The sequence below is a fragment of the Rhinopithecus bieti genome, unplaced genomic scaffold, assembly GCF_001698545.2.
Source record: "Rhinopithecus bieti isolate Rb0 unplaced genomic scaffold, ASM169854v2 scaffold_9899, whole genome shotgun sequence".
Lineage (NCBI taxonomy): Eukaryota > Metazoa > Chordata > Mammalia > Primates > Cercopithecidae > Rhinopithecus > Rhinopithecus bieti.
In genome coordinates, this window is record NW_016806979.1 from 4,678,279 (window position 1) to 4,703,544 (window position 25,266).

Below are 25,266 nucleotides of genomic sequence, written 5' to 3' on the forward strand. Positions count from 1 at the left end.
AGGCTGAGGCAGGAGAATGGCGTGAACCTGGGAGGCAGAGCTTGCAGTGAGCTGAGATCCGGCCACTGCACTCCAGCCTGGGCGACAGAGCGAGACTCCGTCTCAAAAAAAAAAAAAAAAAAAAAAAAGTCCCTCGACCATCGCAGCAGGAACACCCTCTCCTGCGGGAGCATGCAGCATGTTTGCATGTTTGGGTCACAAGACGCAGTGTGTATCTGATTCCTCGTCTAGAAGATGAGGTGAGGTGACCTTCCCTGTCTCCTGAGAGCTTTTGAGAAGCGCCTAAGTTAGCCAGTGTGACTGCACTCTGGCCACCTAAAAGAAGGAAACAGCCACCCACTGCGGAAGCATCTGTGTGCTCTGCGGTGGCCTGGACCATCCCAAACACCCGTGAGCCCCGATCATCCCTCAGCTCTGACATGTTTCACATTTCTATGATGTGGAGCAAAGCAGATTTACTGCCCTAATTACATAGGGAGGGGGTCGCTTAAAAGCAAGAAGATTGAAATAGACGTGGCTAATAACAAAGCCAGCACTGGCCAAGGGTGTCTCGTGTCAGGCACTGTTGGAGGCATTGACAGCCGTGGGAGCACTTCCACTTCCACACTCACAGGTCACAGGCACTGGGAGGCCAGGCCAGACCACCCCCGGGTGCGCAACACAAACCCTGAAACGTGCAGCACGTGCCAGTTTCCATGGTGTAAGTGCTCCCTCTGTGGCCGGCTGCAAGCTGCCCGGGTCTGCTGCAAGCTGTCACCAGCCGGCTCCAGCACTCCTTTGTCAAGGCCACCATGTCAGAGGTGGTGAGGCCTGACTGGAACCCAGCATGCATGCTTCTGTGTCATTAATTCATCCATAGCCAATGACCATTTGGCCTGGGCAGCTAATTAGCAAAGGTGATCCAGAGTCATTCCTGCCTAGGGGCAGGGCTTCATATGTTCTGGAAGTTCCTTCCGAGACAAGGATCACAGCATCTGGGGTCTGAGTCCATTCCAGAGGCCTGAATAGAATTGGGGGCCTTCAGGAGGAGCAACTCCTCCCCATCCTTGCCTGAGGCTGGCCCTAGTTCAGGACACCAGACAGAAGCCAGCAAAGGCCAGAGCAGGGAAAGGAATAGCAGCTCCAGGTGTCCCCAGAAAGTCCCAAGGGCATGGAGAGGCACTAGCCGGCTGACTCCTGGTTGAACCAGAGGAGCTGATGTGCGTTGGGTGGCCTGAATGTGAGCAGACCCTTCTGAAAGTCGACCCAGACTCTCGAACATTCAGGTGTTCACCTGCCCAGGGATGAGCAGTTCTCACCCCTGGGGATGCGGCCATTGCTCCTCCTTTCAGAGACCAGCTGGCCACTAAAATCTTACCAAAAAAAATTTTTTTTTTTTTTGAGATGGAGTCTCGCTCTCTTGCCCAGGCTAGAGTGCAGTGGTGCCATCTCACCTCACTGCAACCTCTGCCTCCCGGGTTCCAGCGATTCTCCTGCCTCAGCCTCCTGAGTGGCTGGAATTACAGGCCTGTGCCACCATACCTGGCTCATTTTTGTGTTTTTAGTAGGGACAGGATTTCATCACATTGGTCAGGCTGGTCTCGAACTCCTAAATTCAAGTGATCCCCCTACCTTGGCCTCCCAAAGTGCTGGGATTACAGGTGTGAGCCACCGCACCTGGCAAGTTTACTAATCTTAGCTCAGGTGATTCATTCATTCCACATACTGTAAGCTCAGCCCTCTGTGATCACAGGAGAAAGGCCGACACCTGATCCAAAGATCACGGGAACATCACTAGGTCCTCCATGGGACGATTAGCAGAGACCCCGACTGACCCCAGACTTATAGGGGTCATGTTAGAAAGAGTCTGGGGCTTTTGTAGAGACAGGTGTTTATTATCATCTGAAGTTGCTTTTTTCTTTGACTTGTTTAGGCTCACTAAAGCTTTGCTCTAATCCAAACTTCCTTCCTTCTCAGCCCCCCGCCCCCCGCCCCCCGCAGTTGACCCTGGGTGCCTTCCAAGCTGGCCTCTCCCTGCACCTGCTTAGACTGCTCCACGGAGGAGCACAGTGCGGGACCCCTCGGGAAAGAAAGGGTGCCCGGGGCAAACAAGGCCAATCCTTCGCAGAAAGGAAAGCCCAGTAAAGACTCTGCTCTCCTGCCACGGGCCTTGTCCTGCTGAAGAAAGTCCACCAAAAAGGGCCCTCCTGCCTGGACCAGAGCCCACCCCAATGCCCCTGCCCTGGCCCAGAGCCTCAGGTCCCACTGCCTCTGATGCACTCCACCCCTAGGAACTTCGTGGAGGAAAAGATGGGCAGCAAGTTCGTGGAAGGCCGGAGTGTTGAGTTTTCTAAGTCCTACGAGGAGAGCAGCCCCTCCACGCCAATATTCTTCATCCTCTCCCCCGGGGTGGACCCCTTGAAAGACGTGGAAGCCCTGGGTAAGTGCAGCAGTCAAGTGATGTTCTCAAAGATGAAGTATTGGCCAGGCAGGGTGGCTCAGGCCTGAAATCCCAGCACTTTGGGAGGCTGAGATGGGCGGATCATGAGGTCAGAGGTCGAGACCATCTGGCTAACACAATGAAACCCCATCTCTACTAAAAATATAAAAAATTAGCCAGGCGTGATGGCAGGCGCCTATAATCGCAGCTACTCGGGAGGCTGAGGCAGGAGAATGGCATGAACCTGAGAGGTGGAGCTTGCAGTGAGCCAAGATCAAGCCACTGCACTCCAGCCTGGGGTACAGAGCAAGACTCTGTCTCCAAAAAAAAAAAAAGACGGAGTGTTGTTGGCATCACCAGGCACGAGGGAAATGCATGCCAAAAGTACATGAGACGCCACTTCACACCCAAGATGCCGCTTCACACCCAAGACACCACTTCATGCCTGTAGGATGGCGAAGATCAAGAACAGGAAAATAACACGTGTTGTCAGGACCCTAAGAACTGCGACCCTTGTAGGTTGCTGGGAGGATGTAAAATGGGGCCGCTGCTATGGAAAACAGTCTGGTGGTTTCTCAGCAAGTTACGTATAGAATTAGCACATGACCCAGCAATTCCACTCCTGGGTATACACCCAAAAGAACTGGAAATTTAAATTTGTGTCCAAGCAAATGCTCTACACAAATCTTCATTCATAATAGCCAAAAGGCAGAAATGACCCAAATGTCCATTAACTGATGAGTAGATAAGTGGATCAACAGAATGTGGTGGATCTATACGGTGGAATAGTATCCCTCGATTAAAAAAGAGTGAAGCAGGCTGGGCGCTGTAGCTCACACCTGTATCCCAGCACTTTGGGAGGCCAGGGTGGGTGGATCGCTTGATCACAGGAGTTCAAGACCAGCCTTGGCAACATGGCAAAACCCCGTCTCTATAAAACGTACAAAAAAATGTAGCCAGCTATGGTGGTACACGCCTGTGGTTCCAGTAAGTCGGGAGGCTGAGGTGGGAGGATCACTGGAGCCCAAAAGGTTGAGGCTACAGTGAGCCACGATCAAGCCACTGCACTCCAGCCTGAGTGACCAAGTAAGACCCTGTCTCCAAAAAGCATGAAGTAGGCCAAGTGCAGTGGCTCACAGCTGTAGTCCCAGAACTTTGGGAGGCTGAGACAGGAGGATCACCTGAGTCCAGGAGTTCAAGATGAGCCTGGTCAACATAGGGAGACCTTGTCTCTACAGAGAATTTTATAAATTAGCTGGGCATAGTGGTGCATGCCTGTGGTCCCAGCTACCCTGGAGGCCAAGGCATAAGGATCACTTGAGCTTGGGAAGTGGAGTTCAGGCCGGGTGACGGGTGAGACCCTGTCTCAAAAAAAAGTGAGGCCAAGCGCAGTGGCTCACACCTGTAATCGCAGCACTTTGGGAGGCCAAGGCAGGTGGATTGCCTGAGTTCAGGAGTTCGAGACCAGCCTAGCCAATATGGTGAAAACCGCCCCCCCCACACTAAAAATATCAACACTAGCCAGGTGTGGTGGTGGCCGCCTGTAGTCCCAGCTACTCGGGAGGCTGAGACAGAAGAATCACTTGAACCTGGAGGGTGGAGCTTGCAGTGAGCTGAGATGGCGCCACCGCACTCCAACCTGGGCGACGGAGTAAGACTCCGTCTCAGAAAAAAAAAAAAAGAAGTACTGATACATGCTACAACATGGATGGACCTCAAAAACACTATGCTTAGGGAAAGAGGTCAGACACAAAGGCCTCATATTGTGTAGTTCCCTTGATATGAAATATCCAGAATGGGTAAATCCATGGAGACACAAAGGAGACTGTAGATGAGGGGCTCCTGGAGGAGAGATTGGGAGTGACTGTCTAACGGGTGTGGGGACCACCTCTTGGGCCATGACAATGTTCTAGAACCGAATGGATGATTGCACAGCATTGTGAATACACTGAACGTCAGTGCATTGTACGCTTTAGGATGGTTTTTAAACGGCAAGTTTTAGGTTATGTGTATTTCACCTGAATGAGGGAGGCATGTGGAGTTCCTGGCTGCACATCACAGAGTCTGAACCGTGTCGTTTAATTACCTGGTGTTTTTTCCTGTTTTTCTTTAGGAAAAAAACTAGGGTTTACCATAGACAATGGAAAACTCCATAATGTGTCCCTGGGGCAGGGACAAGAAGTGGTGGCCGAGGACGCTCTGGATGTGGCTGCAGAGACAGGACACTGGGTCATTCTGCAGGTACGAGGGGCCCAGCACCGCGGGGTAAGGGCCCAGCACCGCGGGGTAAGGGGCCCAGCACCGCGGGGTAAGGGCGCCCAGCACCGCGGGGTAAGGGGCCCAGCACCGCGGGGTAAGGGGCCCAGCACCGCGGGGTAAGGGCGCCCAGCACCGCGGGGTAAGGGCGCCCAGCACCGCGGGGTAAGGGGCCCAGCACCGCGGGGTAAGGGGCCCAGCACCGCGGGGTAAGGGCGCCCAGCACCGCGGGGTAAGGGCGCCCAGCACCGCGGGGTAAGGGGCCCAGCACTGCGGGGCACAGGCTCCCAGCACTGCGGGGCAAGGGCGCCCAGCACTGCGGGGTAAGGGCTCCCCGCACTGAGGCGACCGTGGGGATGGGCCAGAAGGCCCGGCAGGAACCAGGATGTATAGTTTGCATTCAGAAATGTGGGTGGAAATCCTAATACCACTGAAGGAGGAGGCACCCCCAGTGTCGGCTCTGCTGGGGTCAGCCGGGTGATGTGGGGCACCATGACTGCCCAGAGGAAAGTGTGGATTCAACGGTGAGAGGGAAGCTGGACTTTATACGAGACTACCCCAAACAGAGATTATTTAAACAACAAATGGTCGGGCACAGTGGCTCACACCTGTAATCCCAGCACTTTGGGAGGCCGAGGCAGACAGATCACCTGAGGTCAGGAGTTGGAGACCAGCCTCACCAACATGGCAAAACCCCGTCTCTACTAAAAATACAAAAATTAGCCAAGCATGGTGGTGCACGCCTGTAATCCCAGCTACTCAGGAGGCTGAGGCAGGAAAATCGCTTGAACCCGGGAGGCAGAGGTTGCAGTGAGCCAAGATCGTGCCACTGCACTCCAGCCTGGGCGACAGAGAGAGACTCCGTTTCAAAAAAATAAAAAAATAAACAACAAATGCTGGGTTGACAAAAGCATCCCTCCTCCTCCTACTCGCTTGGGGCAGGCAGCAAAGCCCAGAGCGCCCAGGAGATGCTCTCTGCACTTTTGGTTAAACCCTAGCACGACCGCCCCTCCTCAGCCCTGGAGCCCGCCCAAGACCCCTCCTCACTACCGCTTGTCCTCGAGCGCCTCTGGGCCTGTCCCGGCTTCCACAGGTCTTACAGTGTGTGTTGACCTCAATCCACAGGGCTAAGCCTGGCCCCGGTGGGAAGCCCTCGGCTTCAAGAGGAGGGGTGGGGACCACAGAATCTCAGCCTTATGCCAGGGAGGACACAAAGGACTCACCATAAGGCTGGAGGTTTCCAATTCATTGAACACAAAAATCAATTCTGGGGCCTCAGTTCCTTCACTGAAGACATCCTGGCATGCCCAGCACCTGGTTAGGGTGGACTGGTGGGGGGTGGGGCAGTGCCAGCACGAGGCAAGTGTGGGGTCCTGGCAGAAGAGCCCTGCCCTCACCAGGGAACACAGCCACGTGCCTGCCTGTCCTTGTGGGCTCGGGGCCGGGGAAAGCATGTAACCAGCCTCTGGTCTTGGCTGCAGAACATCCACCTGGTGGCCCGGTGGCTGGGGACGCTGGACAAGAAGCTGGAGCGCTACAGCACGGGTAGCCATGAGGATTACCGGGTGTTCATCAGCGCGGAGCCTGCCCCCAGCCCCGAGACCCACATCATCCCCCAGGGCATCCTGGAGAATGCCATCAAGATCACCAACGAACCCCCCACGGGCATGCATGCCAACCTGCACAAGGCCCTGGACCTGTTCACCCAGGTAAGGCCATGCCTGCTCGGGCTGCCTCACCATCCCATGCCAGGGCCTGGCATCCATCCCTTGGGGCCCCGAGGACCACTCTGAACTCTGGGGACACCTCCCCTCTGGGTTTCCCCTGTCCACACACCCCTCTCAGTCAAAATCAACATATTCCTAAAAGGCAGAAACATGCAAATCATTTCAGGTGCTGTGGCACATTTATTACTTAAAGCTTTAGATGCAGAAACACATAGTTTTTAATCAGTTCTATGAACCTGCAAATGAAGGCTGGTAGATGCTGTCCATTGTGCTTGAAGAGCATGGAACACGTCATGACTGGTCCTTGGAATTGGGGCCAAGCTCCGTGGGGAGTCAACCTCCCTGGAGGTTGGTCAGCTTTCCTGGAAGTACGGAGTCCCACTGCTGGAGGCTGTGGGTAACCAGGGAAGATGGGGACGCTGTACTTGCTGGGGCTCTGGACGCATGACTGGGTTTCCTTACCTTCAACCCCTCTGATCCACCATCAGCAGGAACAGCTGCCAAAACGCAGCCGACTAGGGAGCCTGGCTCCTACTCAGCTGCAGCGGCCGCTGGCTGCCTCTGGGGCGGAGGGGGAAGGCCTGGCCTGCCTGGCACCTGGGACTCGAGGACCCTCCTTGGCTGGGATCCCACTTGTGCATCTGCCTGGGGTCTGACCTCACTGACTCTTCCCTCAGAGACCTCAAGGCTTCCCTCAAATGCCACCTTCTCCACAGCCTTCCTGGCTGCGGTTTTTGTTTGTTTTTGAGATGGAGTCTCACTCTGTCACCCAGGCTGGAGTGCAGTGGTGCTATCTCGACTCACTGCAACCTCCACCTCCCAGGTTCAAGCAATTCTTGTGCCTCAGACTCCCGAGTAGCTGGGATTACTTGCATGCACCACCACACCCAGCTAATTTGTGTATTTCTAGTAGAGACGGGGTTTTGCCATGTTGGCCAGGCTGATCTCAAACTCCTGATCTCAGGTGATCCACCTGCCTTGGGCTCCCAAATCCTGGCCACTCTTGTCCTCAGGGGTGCTCCTGTCTGCAGGTCCTCATGTCGATATTTCTCCTTTTGGCACCTCAGCATTTTCTCTGTCTTCAACTTTTTCTGTGCACAAACTTGATCTCCCAAGTGGAGCCTAAAACCTTTTTGAGGTTTGACACCCTGTATTCTTCTTCTTTTTTTTTTTTTGAGACGGAGTCCCACTCTTGTTGCCCAGGCTAGGGTGAAAGGGCGTGACCTTGGCTCACTGAAACCTCTGCCTCCTGGGTTCAAGCAATTCTCCTGCCTCAGCCTCCCAAGTAGCTGGGATTACAGGCACCCATCACTATGCCTGGCTAGTTTGTTTGTATTGTTAGTAGAGATGGGGTTTCACCATGTTGGCCAGGCTGGCCTCAAACTCCTGACCTCAGGTGATCCACCTGCCTTGGCCTCCTAAATAGCTGGGATTATAGGCACGAGCCACCGTGCCCGGCCGACACCCTGTATTCTTCTATAACCCCTAACAAAGATCTACCTATGGGGTGTTTCATCGGTCCATGAATGCGTGCCGTCCATGCCTGATACATTTTTAAAAAGTACTTATATGGAAATATTGGAGTCACCCACTAACAATTTCCACCAGCTTTTAAAGGATACACCCTTGTCCAAGTGTGAAAGTAAAAGAAAAAGCAGAAAAACAAATGTTTAAAATGGGTCCCCCATTCCATTAACCAATCAATCAATACCACGCACCTCCCGCCTTGGCCTGCACCCTGCTGAGGGGCGTGAGGATACGTCTTGGAAGCAGCACCCTAGTGTGATGAGTGCTGTGGGGTGCACACCCTAGTGTGATGAGTGCTGTAGAGTGCACATGGTGCTGTGGGGCACGCACACGGTGCTGTGGGGCCATGCAGCTCACAGCGGCCCTGAGGTCAGCACCGGTCCTGGAACGGTTTCTGCCAGTCTGTACGAGATCAACGCAGAAACCCAGGAGGCACTTAGCCAACTTGGCAGCGACCCGACACCGCTGCGAATCCAAGCACGGGGGCGGTTTTCCTTTGGTGTTCCATTTTATTGTATTTTGCAAAGTGTCAGTCAGTGACAGGGATCGGGGCACTTAGGCAAGGACTGGGCCTTCACTTCCAGCCAGCATGGAGCCCTGCCAGCCAGCACATGGAGTGGCGCCTCATCCCATCTCTGGCTGGGGAGGTGGGTGGCCAGGGAGTGACAGCTGAGACCTGCGGGTAAGGAAACCTTTCACAAGTTCAGGGACCAGTTGCCTCTGAGGGGTTGTGGGCCTCTGAGAACAAGGGCCCAGGGGAAGAAGTGGTGGCGGGTGGAACCTGCATGTCCATGATGCCACAGACCTGAGTGCGGGCAAGCTGGTGAAAAGCACCCGATCGGATGGACTCTGGAGGATGGACAGACGGTGACACCCACCAGGCCTTCCCTTGTCCTTGCGGGCTGGTGAGGTCTCCCATTTGCTGGTGTCACTCTGGCTCTCCAAGTGTTCACTGCCAGCGCCCTCCCCAGGGAGCTGAGGTCTGAAAGGCACTGGCCAGGCCAGTCTCCTGGGCCCACCGTCTCCATCCCAGGCACCCAGGAGGGGATACTCAGGTGATAGAACTCCAGCTGTTCCCCTTCTTGTCCATGTTGCCAGAGGGGCCTGTGCCAGGCTTTCTATGACGCCCAGGACAGGGCCCCACTCTTGGTCCACCCAGGGCACTTCCCCTGGCATTTATCTGTCCCTCCCCAGCGGGAGCCTCGGCCACTGTGCCTGCGCCCCCCCCAGAGTGCCTGGCCCCGGAGGTACTCCCAGCCGCTGAGCAGAGCAGGTGGAGCACAGCTTGGTTTCAAGAAGCCTCTGTGTGTTCAGGAGTCACTACATAGCAAAGGTTTACGAGTAAAAGCGCACAAAGCCAGAGACCTAGGAGTCACAAATGGGGCTCAGCTGGCCTTTCCCTGGAGCTAGATAAAAAAGGTTTAAGAAACGACTCGACCCCATCCCCCCATCCCATCCCCCATCCTCTATTCCATTCCCTATCCTGATGGAACTTTACCAGGTGTTTTTAGAGTTTGGGATACTGTGCGTAAGTGATGAGGAATGTTGATAATTACAAAGGAACATTCTTTCTTATTAAAGTAGTCCCGAAACGTCCAGGATTTGGGAAGATCTTATCAGGAAGCAGTATCAATAATTCAACTTGTAATAAGTACTTGAAAGGGATAAAACAGCTTTTCTGGGCCGGGCGCTGTGGCTCAAGCCTGTAATCCCAGGACTTTGGGAGGCCGAGACGAGCGGATCACGAGGTCAGCAGATCGAGACCATCCTGGCTAACACGGTGAAACCCCGTCTGTACTAAAAAATACAAAAAACTAGCCGGGCAAGATGGGCGCCTGTAGTCCCAGCTACTCGGGAGGCTGAGGCAGAAGAATGGCGTGAACCCGGGAGGCGGAGCTTGCAGTGAGCTGAGATCCGGCCACTGCACTCCAGCCTGGGCAACAGAGCAAGACTCCACCTCAAAAAAAAAAAAAAAAAAAAAAAACCTTTCTGAAAGAAAGAAAATCGTACTCAGTCATGACAGCCCAGCTTTCCCTGCAGCTGGTCTGATAGAGACCCGCTCGGCCCACAGCTTTGTCCCCCCACCGCCCCCACCCCAGCAGAGCATCTGGCAGGGGCGGGACGCTAGTCACCCTCAGGGGCACTTCTGTGTAAACTTCTACCTCTCCGTAACACCTGACTGGAGCGTGTGCCCCACAGGACACCCTGGAGATGTGCACCAAGGAGATGGAGTTCAAGTGCATCCTCTTTGCCCTGTGCTACTTCCACGCAGTGGTGGCAGAGAGGCGCAAGTTCGGCGCCCAGGGCTGGAACCGGTCATACCCCTTCAACAACGGGGACCTCACCATCTCCATCAACGTGCTCTACAACTACCTGGAGGCCAACCCCAAGGTGAGGGGCTGAGTGGGCCCTGTGCTTGAACATATCCCTCCCTCCCTCCTTCCCTCCCTCCCCTTTTGGTCTTTGTCTTAGGCTTAAAAGACATCAAGTAGGCCGGGCACGGTGGCTCACGCCTATAATCCCAGCAGTTTGGGAGGCCGAGGTGGGCGGATCACGATGTCAGGAGATCGAGACCATCCTGGTTAACACGGTGAAACCCTGTCTCTACTAAAAATACAAAAAATTAGCCGGGCGTGGTGTCGGGCACCTGTAGTCCCAGCTACTCGGGAGGCTGAGGCAGGAGAATGGCGTGAACTCGGGAGGCAGAGGTTGCAGTGAGCCGAGATCGCACCACTGCACTCGAGCCTGGGTGACAGCGAGACTCCATCTCAAAAAAAAAAAAAGACATCAAGTAGGTTTCACAAACCAAAGAGAGCTTGAAAGGCAGCACCATCTGTGCTCTCTCCAGCCTGATGTAACAATGGTCAGTCCTTCGCCCCCACCTCCTGCAGGAGCCGCTTCTGCTTGTTGGCACACTCCACGCTACCTGTCCCTCTTGCACCTGGGCGGGGATTCCCCCAGAATCCTGGCACCCCAGGGTGTGAGCTGGGACTTGGTGGGGAGGACAAGCAGGGCTTCCTGGGCTGCAGGCCTCACCATTGCTCTGTCAGTGTCTGGAGAGAACCCAGGTTTGGAGCAGGACGGGCAGAAAACCTCCCTGGATAGAAGGGAGTACTGTGTCCATTATGAGAATGCATAAAGGCGCATGCAGACTCCACAGAGGACTGAGCAGAAAGGCGCACATCCTCCGGAAACGGTCTGCAGCAGGAGGCACAGCAGGTTGGGGCACAGAGCAAGGTACACAGCAGGGAGGGCACAGGTTGGGGACCAGACGGTAGCGTATGAATCCCAGACCTGCTATTCACTGGATGGGGGTCCTCTGTAAGCAGCACATACGCCACTAGGCCCTGCAGCCCCATCTACAGTCTCCTAAGACTCGGCCCCATCCATAAACTGGAGAGTGCAGCAGTGCCCACCACACGTGGTTCTTACGAAGCTTTGACTCAGGCTAAGCCTGGCACAGGCCCAGGAGCCCCTTGCCCAGAAGGCCCAAGGCAGAAGGCAGTGCACACCCCTATAAACCCTGGGTCCTCCTCCTCACTCTCAGCCTCCAAATCAATAGCAATATGGACCCTGGCTCTGAGACAGCAAGGCCGGGGCGCCCTCTTACAGACTGGGAGGGAGATGGGAAGAAAGCGGCACTCAGCAGCATGGGGGGCTGCTGCGTGGGGCCACTACCTGCGTGGGGCCACTACCTGCATGAGGCCTTGGGGTTGGAGCACTCCCAGGGCCTGGGTGGTTAAACACCTGCCCCTCTGACGTGAGAAACAGTGCTGGCACCAGGGGGGAAATGTTCAAAGCCTGCTCTGGCCCAAGCCAAGTGCAGTGGCCCAAGTCTATAATCCCAGCACTGTGGGAGGCCGAGGCAGGAGGACTGCTTGAGCCCAGGAGTTCAAAACCAGCCTGACCAACACAGCAAGATCCTGTCTCTACGAAAAATAAAAAAACGAGTCTGGAATGGTGGTGAGTGACTGTAGGCCCAGTTACTTGGGAGGCTGATGTGGGAGGGTCACTTGAACCCAGATCAAGGCTGCAGTGAGCCATGTTTGCACCACTGCACTCCAGCCTGGGACAAGACCCTGTCTAAAACACATACACATATGGGCCAGGCACAGTGGCTCACACCTGTAATCCCAGCACTTTGGGAGGCTGAGGCGGGCGGATCACCTGAGGTCAGGAGTTCAAGACCAGCCTGGGCAACATAATGAAATCTCATCTCTACTAAAAATCCAAAATATTAGCTGGCTGTGGTGATGTGCGCCTGTAATCCCAGCTACTCAGGAAGCTGAAGCAGAATTGCTTGAACCCCGGAGGCAGAGGTTTCAGTGAGCAGAGACTGCGCCACTGCACTCCAGCCTGGGCAACAGAGCGAGACTCCATCTCAAAAATAAGCAACCTAAAAAATATATACATATGTATATAAACTCATGAGACCAAATCAGATGATTGATTAATCAACTGGTTCTTATTCAATGAACTCTCACTGGTATCTGAAGACAGCTCTTCTGGGCAGCACACAGCGGAAGTGATGTTATGAAAACATCTGTCTCGCCCTTCAGGAGCTGCAGACTTCAGGGAAAGAACAGGTGTGCAGAACTGGAGAGAAGCTGACCGTGAGCAGCAGGATTTCGCATGCTGGGTACCAAAAACGAATGTCAATTATCTTATTTTTATCCCAATTGCATGTTGGAATTACCTCTTGTAAAGTGGTTGTGACAAAACTTAAAATGACATTTGTGGCCTCGATCCGTGGCTCCCACCATCCTTCTGCTGAACTGCGCTGTGCAGGAGGCTCCACACTGGGCACATGGAGGCGGGAGGAACAAGGGCTGGCTTCATGGCAAGGACGCCCATGAGCCAGGCTTTGTAGAAGGAAGAGTGTTCCGGGGCGAAGGTGTGACGTGAGACCGCAAGGAAGCCTGAAGGGCAGTGGCAACGGCAGCGGGGAGGCGTGTGGTCGCCTGGCGTGTGCTCTGGTCCATATTGCTGAGTTTGGTCTTCATTCCCTAAGGCCCAGGCAGCCTAGGTCAGATAAGTCACTTGCTCAAACCCTCTATGTGACTGCAAAGACCCTGGAGGCACGGGAGCTACTAGAAGGATGAGAACCAGGAAGGACTCTACTTCCACAGGGTTGGAGACTCACCAGATGCATCTGAAGACGTGACTAACGGGACTTCGTGGACAAAAGATCGACAGCACTGGAGTGAATCCTTGAGCCACACAGAATCAAACCACTTGTGTTGAAATTGGACCATGAAGGGCAGTCTCGAATGTAACACAGAGCGGGAGAGGCAGAGGGAACAAGTTCCATTTCAGCCCTGTGGCCTCTGAGGCACAGTGAAGCACAGCAAACACCTGCCCCACGGGAGGTGCAGAGAGCACCGCCTCCGGAAGTGCTGTCCAAGGTGGAGGGAGGTGCCGCACAGCCCCTTGTGAGAGAACCCAAAGGGGCCGGACACTGGTGTCTGATGGTGCGGGACAGGGAAGAAAGGTGGCCCTGGGGCCAGGCGACCCTGAAGGTAAACGGCCAGGAGGCCGACCTGGAGGGCGAGAAGGCCGCAGCACCGAAGGCTGGGTTCCCATACCCTGCCTGCCTGAGCCTGACCCTCTTTCATGGCAGAGAAGGGGCACAGGGGCGTATCTTTCCCTACACACAGTCATCCTTCCTCAGGTGCCCTGGGACGATCTCCGCTACCTTTTTGGTGAAATCATGTATGGCGGCCACATCACAGATGATTGGGACCGTCGGCTGTGCAGGACCTACCTGGCCGAATACATCCGAACAGAGATGCTGGAGGGAGACGTCCTGCTGGCCCCCGGCTTTCAGATCCCCCCCAACCTGGACTACAAGGTAAGGGTGACAAGATAAACAGGAGCTTAACGTAATGAAGGCTCGTGCCTCCCGGTGAGAGCCTGGCAGCACAAATGGAGTATCAATAACTGAGTAAGAACCCAGGCAACCAAAATAAAAGGATGAGAAATGTGTCTCACGTAGAAGCACAAGGCTAATACAAACTTTTTTTTTTTAATTAAAAAAAAAGAAAGAAATGCAGCCTCAGGGAAGGGGGAATGGAATTTTCCTTTATGTCGCTGGGAGCACAGGGGGCAGCCCACAAAGGGGACTGGGAAACAAGTGGGATCTGTACAGAGAGCAAGACGTGGGTGGAACGTTCTGGCAAGGAACGCTTAAAGAACAGGACATGGGTTTCAGCCTGCACAGCTTTGTGTCTGCTTACAAACTGCCCTCTTTTTTAGGGTTACCACGAATACATCGATGAGAACCTGCCCCCTGAGAGTCCCTACCTATATGGCCTGCACCCCAACGCAGAGATTGGCTTTCTGACGGTCACCTCAGAGAAGCTGTTCCGCACTGTCCTGGAAATGCAGCCAAAAGAGACGGACTCAGGGGCAGGCACAGGAGTGTCCCGCGAGGAGAAGGCAGGATCTTTAAAACCGCTCCCAAGCAGGAGGAAGGGGGAGGATCTAGAACCGGGGACGGGGCGGCAGTACAGGGGAACTTGCTGGTGAGGTACACCCTGCCCCAGCCTTGGGCTTGGGTATCAGAAACGCTGGGTTGGGACCCACAGGCTGGTGGGCAGGTCCTCAGGCATGGCAGCTGCAAGCTTCGGGTGAGGGCATGGGCCCAGACAAAAGGGATCCTCAGGGGTGTGGATGTGGCTCCGAGAGCGCCCCAGCCCTCCGCCCTACAGTCTTCCAGCTTCCCCAGCTGAGTGCCAGGGAGGGCACCAGCCATTCCCCGCCCTGGCCCGGCCAGCACAACAGCAGTAGCAGCTTGTGCAGGGCAGCCGGATGTGCAGGAAGGTGGTCAAGAGCAGGAAGATGGGTGGCTCAGGGGCCACGACGGCAGGTCCTCTTGCTGCTCACAGTATTAGAGCTCAGGGATGTCAGTGCTCTGAACAAATTCTCACTTGTCTGGGGAGCTCTGTGCGGCCTCCTGGGTACCTCCTCCGCTTTTTTTTTTTTTTTTTAAAAGAGACGGAGTTTTGCTCTCGTTTCCGAGGCTGGAGTACAATGGCGTGATCTCGGTTCACTGCAGCCTCCGCCTCCCGGGTTCAAGCGATTCTCCCGGCTCGGCCTCCCAAGTAGCTGGGATTACAGGCACATGCCACCACGCCTGGCTAATTTTGTATTTGTGGTAGAGACAGGATTTCACCATGTTGGCCAGGCTGGTCTTGAACTCCTGATCTCAGGTGACCAACCCGCCTCGGCCTCCCAAAGTGCTGGGATTACAGGCATGAGCCACTGCACCTGGCCTGTACTTCTTAATAGAATGTGGAAAAGCTCTATTATGTATTAGCCAAGCATTGGGCTTCCCAGTAAAGACTGAATTCTCCATGTGAGACCCTTCTTAGTCTAACGATTGACATTGGAAACTGACTGACAGATGGTGGTGCAGGTGACCACTGCACTGTGTGGGCCACTCCTTAACAGGGTTTGACCGGCATGGTCCCTACAGAAAGCCTATGTAAAGGACAAAGTCACAATCCCTCAACCACTGGCTAAATTTGACCAGAGGCCGGTGCATGGGAATAAACGTCTGAGGCACTGGGCCAGGTGGCCTGAGGCACCCACAGCCGCAGCTGCAGGGCCTTGTAGTGAGATCAGAACATTCAGAGCTGCTGGCCAAGTCCCCCTCCCCTTGTCAAAGGTGTGGCTGCACCCACGACCCTGCGTTTCTGGCAACCCCACTTGCCTCCTCCCTCCTCTCCAGGACTTGGGGCTGGGAACATTTTGGGCAGGTTCCCTGGCCCTGCAGCGGGTGGGGCGGGCTGCTTGCAGTGACGGGCTATCTGGGGACTGGCTTCCAGGTGAAGGCCGTGCTGGACGACATCCTGGAGAAGATTCCGGAGACTTTCAACATGGCTGAGATCATGGCAAAGGCAGCCGAAAAGACCCCCTACGTGGTAGTCGCCTTTCAAGAATGTGAAAGAATGAACATCCTGACCAACGAAATGCGCCGTTCACTGAAGGAGCTGAACCTAGGGCTGAAGGTAAACATGGGTCAGCCAGGCCCCAAGGATGTGGCTGGATGGCGAAACCAGCAGAAACCCAGGCCTCTGGCAACCCAGGCCTAGCACGGGCCCTGGGATCAGCATGGTACTGCTCCCTCTCCAGAGTTCTGGCCGTTCCAGAACAGCCCCGGGAGCTCATCTAGACAGTTCCTTAGCAGGAAGCGCTTGCGCGGCCCTGATGCAGGGTATCTCGAGAGGCAGGGTGTCTCGAGAGGCGCAGCACAAAACCACACTGTGCTGACAACTCGTGACATGCACTGGGGCTGGTGCTCTCCCAGGCCCCAACCCAGGGCTCCGTCTGTGTGTCTCCTAGGGAGAACTGACCATCACGACCGACATGGAAGATCTGTCCACGGCTCTCTTCTACGACACCGTGCCTGATACGTGGGTGGCCCGGGCCTACCCCTCCATGATGGGCCTGGCGGCCTGGTACGCAGACCTGCTGCTCCGCATCAGGGTAAGTGCGGTTTTCTCTGAGAGGCTTCCTAAGACTCAGGGACTAAGTGCCCAGGGCTCGGCACACCCCACACCCTAGAGCCTGCAGGAGCATGGCCAGGAGGCTCCTGGGGGCCTGTCCTCCATCAGACCAGGGCCAGAAGGGCCTAGCCCACGCCCCGCCCATCCCCTCCCACGCCCCGACAGTGCAGCCACTTCCTCCCAAAGGAGGAAAACAAGCCAGGCCACAGAGAGCAGCTTCCATCAGCTCCTCCTCAAGCGACCCTCAAAGGGTAAGCTGCCCTCTATAAGGAGCGAGGCAATGAAGGCAAGAGCCTCTCTGGGCTCCTAAATTATCCACAAATGGGTAGCCATTCCCTTCCTGACCCTTCTCTACCTGTTCCCTTGTTTAAAATGGAGCAGACAACAGCTGGACGTGGTGGCTCATGTCTGTAATCCCAGCACTTTGGAAGATCAAGGCCGGCAGATCACTTGAGGCCAGGAGTTCAAGACCAGCCTGGCCAACATGGTGAAACCCCGTCTCTACTAAAAATACAAAAATAAGCCAAGCATGATGGCCTGCACCTGTAATCTCAGCTACTTAGGAGGCTGAGGCAGAAGAATCGCTCGAACCCGGGAGGCGGAGGTTGTGGTAAGCCAAGATTGCGCCACTGCACTCCAGCCTGGGTGATACAGCGAGACTCCATCTCAAAAAAAAAAAAAAAAAAAGGGCAGACACCAAAGTTGCGTCACGGCAGGTGGCTGGGCTCCATGGCCCCTACTCTGTCCAGCACTTCTAGCTCGCTGAGTAGCCCATGGAAGGTTCTGGCATGAACCCTGCTCAGAATGGCCAAGGCCCTGTCGTTCCCATGTCATCCTGTGCCCTCTCCTTTCAGTGGCTCGTGTGTCCTTGCAGGAACTCGAGGCCTGGACAACAGACTTTGCCCTGCCCACCACCGTGTGGCTGGCTGGCTTCTTCAACCCCCAGTCGTTCCTCACGGCCATCATGCAGTCCATGGCCAGGAAGAACGAGTGGCCGCTGGACAAGATGTGTCTGTCTGTGGAGGTGACCAAGAAAAACCGAGAGGACGTGACTGCTCCCCCCCGAGAGGGCTCCTATGTGTATGGACTCTTCATGGAAGGTAAGGAGGGTTCTTTCTGTCTGCAGAAGCTTCCAGAGCCAGTGCTACTTGCCAAGACGAGATAAAACTAGCTCTTGGCAGAGACAGGCTGTTCCAGAGCTGTGGGGGCAGGCAGGAGAGAGGTGCTCTCAGGGGGCACCAGCCTGCAGGTCAGAGCCACCCTGGCCCTAGAGAGGGTTGAGGGGATTCAGGGAATGTGCAGCGGTCTGGAGGAGACCAAAATCACCCCAGTCACTTGGCCTCTGCTTTACTGAAAACAGCAGAGCTTGTGTGAGAGCGGCTCCCACCTGATGAGAAGCACTGAAAAGCTCAGGCTTTCCCTGCCGTGGAGCAGTGAGCCCAGGACCGAAGTGCGTTTTGTGGCTGCGCTGAGACTCCAGGGCAGGCTGACCGGCCCAGTCCCACCCGCTCCCCAGCTGCTGCGGCTCCTGGAGCACAGGGTTCAAGGGAAACGAGGCTGGCGCACCTGTTAGAAATCTACCCCCACATCACCCCTATGCTGCTACACAGAAGAGGTCAGACGGGACAACGAGGCCGGCCATCTCCTCAGCCCGCCTCTGAGTTGGGCAGCAATGCCACCACCACATACCTGTCCCCTTCAACAGCTGACATCACCCTGTTACCTGTGGAGTGGCAGGGCTGGGCCGGCAATGGCTCAGGCGCCCCATTTCCTACACAACCAAAGATAAGCTCTCCATGTTTATTTTGCAATTTCAGACAGGAAATAGAACATCATTAAACAGAGCGAGTAGAAATAATAGTCTGGTTGAAGGCAAATAATATTTATATACATAGCTGTATGCACACATAGAGCAGACATTACACATGAAGAATCAGGGAACTTTAATTTTAGCTGGAGTTATGATTTCCTGCCACTGACATTAAGGCTGACAGATGAGGCTCTGAAAAAGCCACAGATTTAAACGGATGGAACCCGAGGGCTTTAGCTGAGCGGTTCCCTGTGCCCAGCGAGACGGGGTAGTTACAACATGCACGCCATCACCTACGAAGGCCTCTGCTTCCTGCTGTGGCACCTGGCCTGAAGCCTTTTGGGGTGGAGGCCCCTCCCTTCCTTACTGGCCGCACACCCGGCCCTCAGCCATGCTGTCCCTGCAGGCGCTCGCTGGGACACCCAAACTGGAGTCATCGCGGAAGCGCGGCTGAAGGAGCTGACCCCAGCCATGCCTGTCATCTTCATCAAGGCCATTCCTGTGGACCGCATGGAGACCAAGAACATCTATGAGTGTCCTGTGTACAAAACACGCATCCGCGGTCCCACCTACGTCTGGACTTTTAACCTGAAGACCAAGGAGAAGGCAGCGAAGTGGGTCCTGGCAGCCGTGGCGCTGCTGCTGCAGGTTTAGCTCCCCCCCCGCCTCAGAGCCCACGCTCCCCGGGGCTGGACCACGACTCAGCCCTTCACTTTACAGGAACTGGTGGTTGCTTTTGTTCTCTTAAATAATCAAGGTGCTTTGTAACCAAGCACATCTGAACTAACCAGAGGGTGGAGGTTGGCGTGGAAGAGGTGGGGCAGATTAAAGCCAGTGGAGCCATTCAGCTGTGCCCATCTGACTCCTATGCCTGATGGCCACCGTAGGGCCTAGCTCAGGCTTTGGGGAAAGGCCCCAATTCCCAGCAGCCAGAGGCAAGCATTCCAGGAAGCAAACCCCAAATCCTGACTTCCTGGGGGGGGGGGGGTCAGTGGGGTTTGTTTTTAACACGAGCAGCATGTGCGGTGAAGGCTTGGCACTCACACCCTCTGGCCTGATGCTACATGCAAACCACCTGCCAATGAGGGGACAGGGCGTTACCCCATAACAGGAGCTGCCACCTCCACACAACGTCTCATCTGCCATTACTCCCCACTCCCAAAAACAACAGGACCTTTTACAAGTAAGGAAACACACCCAAGCCCCCGCCCCCAGAGTCTAGAAGAACAAGCCGTTCCCACAAGCAAGCCGGGCCTGTGGGACTCTGTGGCTGTGCTGATGCAGGACACGGCAGTGAGGTGGCCAGGCTGGCTACGGCAGCAGGGTGCAGGCACAAAGGGAGGGGATTAACTAGCAACCTGGGGGATGAGGGGAGGCAGCTGTAAACGCCAGAAAAGATAGATCCCAGGGGGACCAAGATAGGGTCCTCAACATTTTTTTTTTTTTCTTTTTTGGAGACAAGAGTTTCACTCTTGTCGCCCAGGCTGGAGTGCAATGATGCAATCTCGGCTCACTGCAACCTCCACCTCCTGGGCTCAAGCGATTCTCCTGCCTCAACCTCCCAAGTAGCTGGGACTACAGGCACCCACCACCACACCCAGCTAATTTTTGTATTTTTAGTAGAGACAGGGTTTCACCACGTTGGCCAGGCTGGTCTCAAACTCCTGACCTCAGGTGATTCACTGACCTTGGCCTTCCAAAGTGCTGGGATTACAAATGTGAACCACTGCGCCCGGCCCTCAAAGTTTCTTAGGCTTCAAAGCAAAGCAGGCTGGTGCAGCGGCTCACACTTCTAACCCCAGGATGGCGGGATTACTTGAGCCTAGGAGTGTTTTAAGACCAGCCTGGACAACATGGCAAAACCATCTCTGCCAAAAATACAAAAACTGAGCCGGGAATATTGTATGTGCCTGTGGTCCCGGCTAGTCAGGAGGCTGAGGCAGCAGGAGGGTCGCTTGAGCCCATGAGGTCAAGTATGCAGAAAGCCATGATCATGCCACTGCACTCCAGCCTGGGTGACAGAATAGACCCTGTCTCAAAAGGGGGAAAAAAGGCAAACACACGCACTAGGAATGTCTTTCTAAGTTCAGCTTGAGGATCAAGTTTTGCAAAAACATTTTTCCAAGTTTACTCACCTAAATCATGGGTTAAGAAGCATCTAGGAAATCCAAATTCTGAGGGTAATGATTCACAACAATCTTAGGGCCCAGTAGGGCTATCGGAGGGAGAAGAAAAACATCCCTCAAATCCTCTCTTCCTGGCGCCCAAGGAAGGAATCCAGCCCCTTTGGGGCTGCAGAGGAGGCAGTTTCAGCCTCCCCCAGCCTGGCTGGGCCAATACCTCTGCTGGCCAGGAGGGGTCACTGCAGCCCTTCATGTGACCAGGGGAGATAAAGCTGCCAGGGGCCACCAAGCAACTCACTTCAGTCCCTGGTGATAACCACAAAATGTGAAGTTTTTCCATTTTGCCTTTAAATCATGAAATAAGAGTAATCTATTCCACACATATACATCGTGGGTAGTTGACAAAATTATCTCTAAACCTTCCAAGAGATGATTCGCACTTAAGCTGCACTCCAGCGACGGGGAACACAGGGACTGGAGCACAACAGCCCCGTGCACCTAGAACGCCAGGAGGACTGCGGCGGCAACCACCCACTGTTCTCTGTTGCTGTGGTTGCTCTGCAGAGTTAGGGAGCCTTGGTCTAGGGGAGCTCCTCGGGGAGAACCTGCCTCAGACAGCCTCGAAGGTCATTAGCCGAGACAGAGGGAGCAGTGGTGCGCTGCGGGAACAGCACTGCAGATGGCTTCAGCCGGGCTGTGGCACAATGATGTTTACTCTGGTCCCACAGAATCTGGAGGAATGCGAACTCTGTTTACCGAAAGCCTCTCTCCAAACAGAAACCCACTGCCCCTGCACATTCCTTTGGCTCCTCTAGTCTAATTGTCCCACAAGACATAGTAATGACTAGTTTGAAGGCAAACTGTTACCTGATGTGCTGCTGCCCAGGGCAGTGTGGCCAGGCCGCCACTCCATCTATCCCCAGCCACTCAAACTGCAGTTCTGCCTGGTGCGGGGGCTGTAGCTGCCCTTGTCTGAGACCAGGTGAGCCCATGCAACCAGACCCCATGAAGGGTGACAGTGACTGCTGCCAGCCCTCGGGAGGGAAAGGCAAGAAGCTGCTTCTAGAGAGGCAAAATACAGAGACTCAATCTAATCTCACTCCACGAAAGGAAAGGCTGCCATGCCCTGCAGCCCAGGAAGCTGCTCTCTGTGCCAGGGTCAAGCACCTGAAGCTAAAGAGATCAGACAATGAGGTTACGAAAGCTGCTCCTGGAGAATTGGGGGGGTGGAGAGCTGGCTTTATAAACACACGACGTGTATTCGAAATCCCTGCTACTAGGTGACACAAAAATGTTTTAAGTAGATCCAACACAAAGTTCATTCTTCAAAACATAAATTGCTAGGGCAAAAACAATCACAAGGTATAGTCCTTAACTGAACTTCAAGTCAATCGAAAAAATTAAGGCAACTGGAATTGTGAACACCATTTAGGTATTTGATGACACTAAGACATTCTTGGTAATTTTTGTTTTAGGAGTGACACTGGTGCTTTTTTGGTTAAGTATATATTTTGGGGGAAGATAACAGGATATGCACGTTATTTAGAAATAGACACGTGTGCATATCAGAAGAAACAAGCCAAAGTGGCTGCCTGAGGGAAGGGAGGGCAGGAAATGGCCGCAGTATTGTTTTACTCTCTACATTTGCACATAGTATTCAAATAAAATTAAAAGTAATTAAAATAACTAGGAGAAGTTGCAAGATAAACTACACATTTTTTAAAAATGAGATTTAGCAGAGAACTAAGGTGGCAGGCACTAAGGGAGCCCATGCTGCACACATGAGACGCCAGCATTAGGGCACGCGCCAGCCACATGGGCCCTGGCTCCTCTTGGACTCCTCACCGTCCCTCCCCACAAGCCACCATCCAAAGGCCCAATCATCCAAAGCAACAGAGCTACCCCCAACATCCAGACCCAAAGAGCAGGGGCCGCAGGGGCCTCGGGAGCCTGACCCCACCTGAAATGCAGTCCAGGCCCAGAGGAATCCAGGACACAAGAGGGTCACCCAGCAAAGACCCCACCTTTAATGGCAGCCACCCCCTGCCTGGACCTCTAGGCGTCAAGACAACCCAGGGGTACCTCAGGTGACTGTGGGACCCCACTGGTGCCTCTGGTGAAGCGGCAGACCCCTCCTGGGTGGGCAGAGAGGGTCCTGATACTCAACTTCCAGAGTCTAGAAGGGCGCATCTCTATAACCGCAGCACAGGGATGTCAGCGAGGCGTCCAGGCAGCAGCCGAGATCTGGCTCCACCGACGCCCCACCCTGTGGGCTGCAGCTAGCCAGGGCAGCAAGCCAGAGCCACTCTCACGAGCAACCGTGCTCTCCTCCTCCCACGTCTACATCACCTGCACCAGCATGCTCAGCTTGGAGGGGCTCAGTCTGCCTTTGTGCCCCCTCATCCCTGAGCCCTTGCCCCAGGGCCTCTTCAGGACCCCCTGGGAAGGGAGAGCAGAAGGGGTTGCCCACTGCCGACCCCAACACAGGCATCTGGAGACTCAGTGGAGTGGGTACCTGATGGAAAGTCAACAGACTGCCTTTAGCATTCAGCTTCTACCTTTAGAGGACAGTTGCCACACCCCTGAAGACGCTGCTCTGTGTTTAACTGAGAAAGGGATCAAAGAGTCCTCTGGGAGCTCTGGTTGAGTCAGAACGACCACCTGCCCCACCCGTAAACTCCCGGGAAAACCGTGCTGAGACGATGCTAAAGACAGCACCTGTCTGTCCTCAGAAGAAGTTCTTGATCAGTGGAGTCACCATCTTCACCCACAGCTTCACCTGGCGACTCGGCTGCTCGAAGGTGGCAGAGGACACCACCCCTGACCTCAGGTAGAGCTGCTCTTGCTCCTGAGGAAGAGGAACAGACAGGAACAGTGAGGAGTCCCCTCCAGCACCACACCACATGGCTGGCTGGCCCTAGCCCAGCCCCTCAGGCCAGCCTGGAAAATCCTGACTTCCCATGTCTACCTGGCCCCGAGATTCCCAGGGTGCTCTGGTGGCAGGCAAGGCCAGGCCCTACAGGTTGCCACTGTGACACATTCCTCAGAAAAGCTAAGAAGCTGTGTTCCTAAAGACTTTTAAGGGCTGGGCACAGTGGCTCAAGCCTACAATCCCAACACTTTTGGAGGCGAGGCAGGAGGATCACTTGAGCCCAGGAGTTTGAGGCCACCCTGGGCAACACAGGGAAGACATCGTCTCTATGAAAAAAATCTAAAACCTTCGCTGGGTGTGGTGGTGGGTGCCTGTCGTCCCAGCAACTTGGGAGGCTGAGGCAGGCGATGGTTTCCGCCTGGGAGGTCAAAGCTGCAGTGAGCCGTGATGGTGCCACCGCATTCCAGCCTGGGTGGCAAAGTGAGACCTTGTCTCAAAAAAACAAACCAAAAGGCTTTTTTAAGACCAAGACATGTAAAGGACTCTAAATTTCTTCAATTTAGAGATGAAGAAATACAACTGGTGGAAAAAACAGTTTAAATGTTCACCCTCACTAAATGAGATAATGCAAATTTAAATGAGGTATTTTTTAAATGAGATAGTTTTTCTTCTATCAAACTGGCACAAAACTGTTTTGTGATGTCATTATCCCCCACGCTGATGAATGCTTAGTGCTGAGGGAAAGGGGGACAAGTCGTCTTCTAGAGTGAGCTCTGGCAACAGGAATCAAGCATCTTAAAAAGCTCCCTTTGCAAGAGTTTACCACAAGAAAATCACTATGCACTAAGATTTTTATATACAGATATTTATCATAATATTTGTAACAGGGAAAAACTGGAAACCACCTAAATGTCCAACAGCCAACTTGCTAACAACTCATATGACAAACCAGCATTCACCACGAACTTACTAACAACTCGTACGACAAACCAGTTTTTGCCATGAGAAGAACGTTTACCTATGGGAAAGTGCCCAGAATTGGCAGGCAGAGGAAGCTGGACACGAAATACACGTCCACAACAGAATCGTCATCTGATGCTTAACGCTCTGCCTCTCCGTGTGCTGTACACAGAAAGCAGGCAGCTAATCACCACAATGGCTTGCTTCAGTGGTTTTCCCTGCATGAAAGGGTTTCTTTCCGCTTTTCTTAATTTTTATAGTGAACACTTGTTAATTTCATATTTTAAAACAGGTTTAAAAACATTTATATATGTTGCCAGGCGTGATGGCTCATGCCTGTAATCCCAGCCCTTTGGGAGGCCAAGGCGGGTGGATCACTTGAGGTCAGGAGTTCGAAACCAGCCTGGCCAACATGATGAAACCCCATCTCTACTAAAAATACAAACATTAGCCAGGTGTGGTGGCATGCACCTGTAATCCCAGCTACTCGGGAGGCTGAGGCAGGAGATTCACTTGAACCGGGGAGGCGGAGGTTGCAGTGAGCTGAGATCGCGCCACTGCACTCCAGCCTGGGTGACAGCAAGACTCCATTAAAAAAAAAAAAATTTATATATGCTTTGCCTGAAATGGTGTTCGGGATCTCTGAGAAGCTTCTCTCATAAGAGTCTACCCTCCAAATGCTCTCTCCTCAGTGGGGTGCCTGGCAGTGCTCACACAGTCACACCGTGACTCTAGCCCTCTCTCCTCCACTGAGTCTCCAGCGCTCTCCTCGGTAACGTCCGGGCCATACCTACATCCACCTTGTCATGAGGACCACGGGTGATGACCACAGAAGCACAGTGCCAACCACAGGACAGCAGCAGCGGTGGCCTGTGCCACTCAAAACAGCACCCTCCCTGCTCAGGAGGCTGGGAGTGAGCCCTGGCAACTCCTCTATCCCAGGGGTGACAGGAAGGGGACACCCCACACTCCAGAACCCTACAGAATGTGGCCTTGGCTTTTCCCATCAAGAGCTGGGGAAAGCCAGGCCCCGGCTTCACTTCCCCTGCCCCATCCCCTGCC

The 25,266-nt window shown here is 54.3% G+C and overlaps 2 protein-coding genes across 15 annotated transcripts in view; one reads left to right on the top strand and one right to left on the bottom strand.

Annotated features, from left to right (window-relative positions):
• DNAH17 (dynein axonemal heavy chain 17) overlaps positions 1-19,096 on the top strand; it is a 155,876-nt gene extending 136,780 nt beyond the window's left edge. For 3 of the 5 annotated variants that reach the window (XM_017879372.1, XM_017879374.1, XM_017879373.1), the window contains 10 exons: positions 2,271-2,419; positions 4,533-4,660; positions 6,157-6,384; positions 10,129-10,320; positions 13,601-13,780; positions 14,185-14,367; positions 15,759-15,941; positions 16,276-16,419; positions 17,314-17,539; positions 18,656-19,017. In XM_017879372.1, the coding sequence (XP_017734861.1) occupies positions 2,271-2,419; positions 4,533-4,660; positions 6,157-6,384; positions 10,129-10,320; positions 13,601-13,780; positions 14,185-14,367; positions 15,759-15,941; positions 16,276-16,419; positions 17,314-17,539; positions 18,656-18,903 (1,861 nt within the window). In that variant the 3' untranslated portion in view covers positions 18,904-19,017. Of the gene's footprint in view, positions 1-2,270; positions 2,420-4,532; positions 4,661-6,156; positions 6,385-10,128; positions 10,321-13,600; positions 13,781-14,184; positions 14,368-15,758; positions 15,942-16,275; positions 16,420-17,313; positions 17,540-18,655 lie in introns of all 5 variants that reach the window. The other 2 variants (XM_017879371.1, XM_017879375.1) reach the window with 2 other exon arrangements.
• Positions 18,600-25,266, bottom strand: part of PGS1 (phosphatidylglycerophosphate synthase 1) — a 51,667-nt gene continuing 45,000 nt past the window's right edge. For 3 of the 10 annotated variants that reach the window (XM_017879385.1, XM_017879386.1, XM_017879377.1), the window contains exon 9: positions 22,074-23,220. In XM_017879385.1, the coding sequence (XP_017734874.1) occupies positions 23,078-23,220 (143 nt within the window). In that variant the 3' untranslated portion in view covers positions 22,074-23,077. Of the gene's footprint in view, positions 18,838-19,883; positions 21,104-21,239; positions 21,435-22,073; positions 23,221-25,266 lie in introns of those variants that run through there. The other 7 variants (XM_017879384.1, XM_017879379.1, XM_017879376.1 and 4 more) reach the window with 6 other exon arrangements.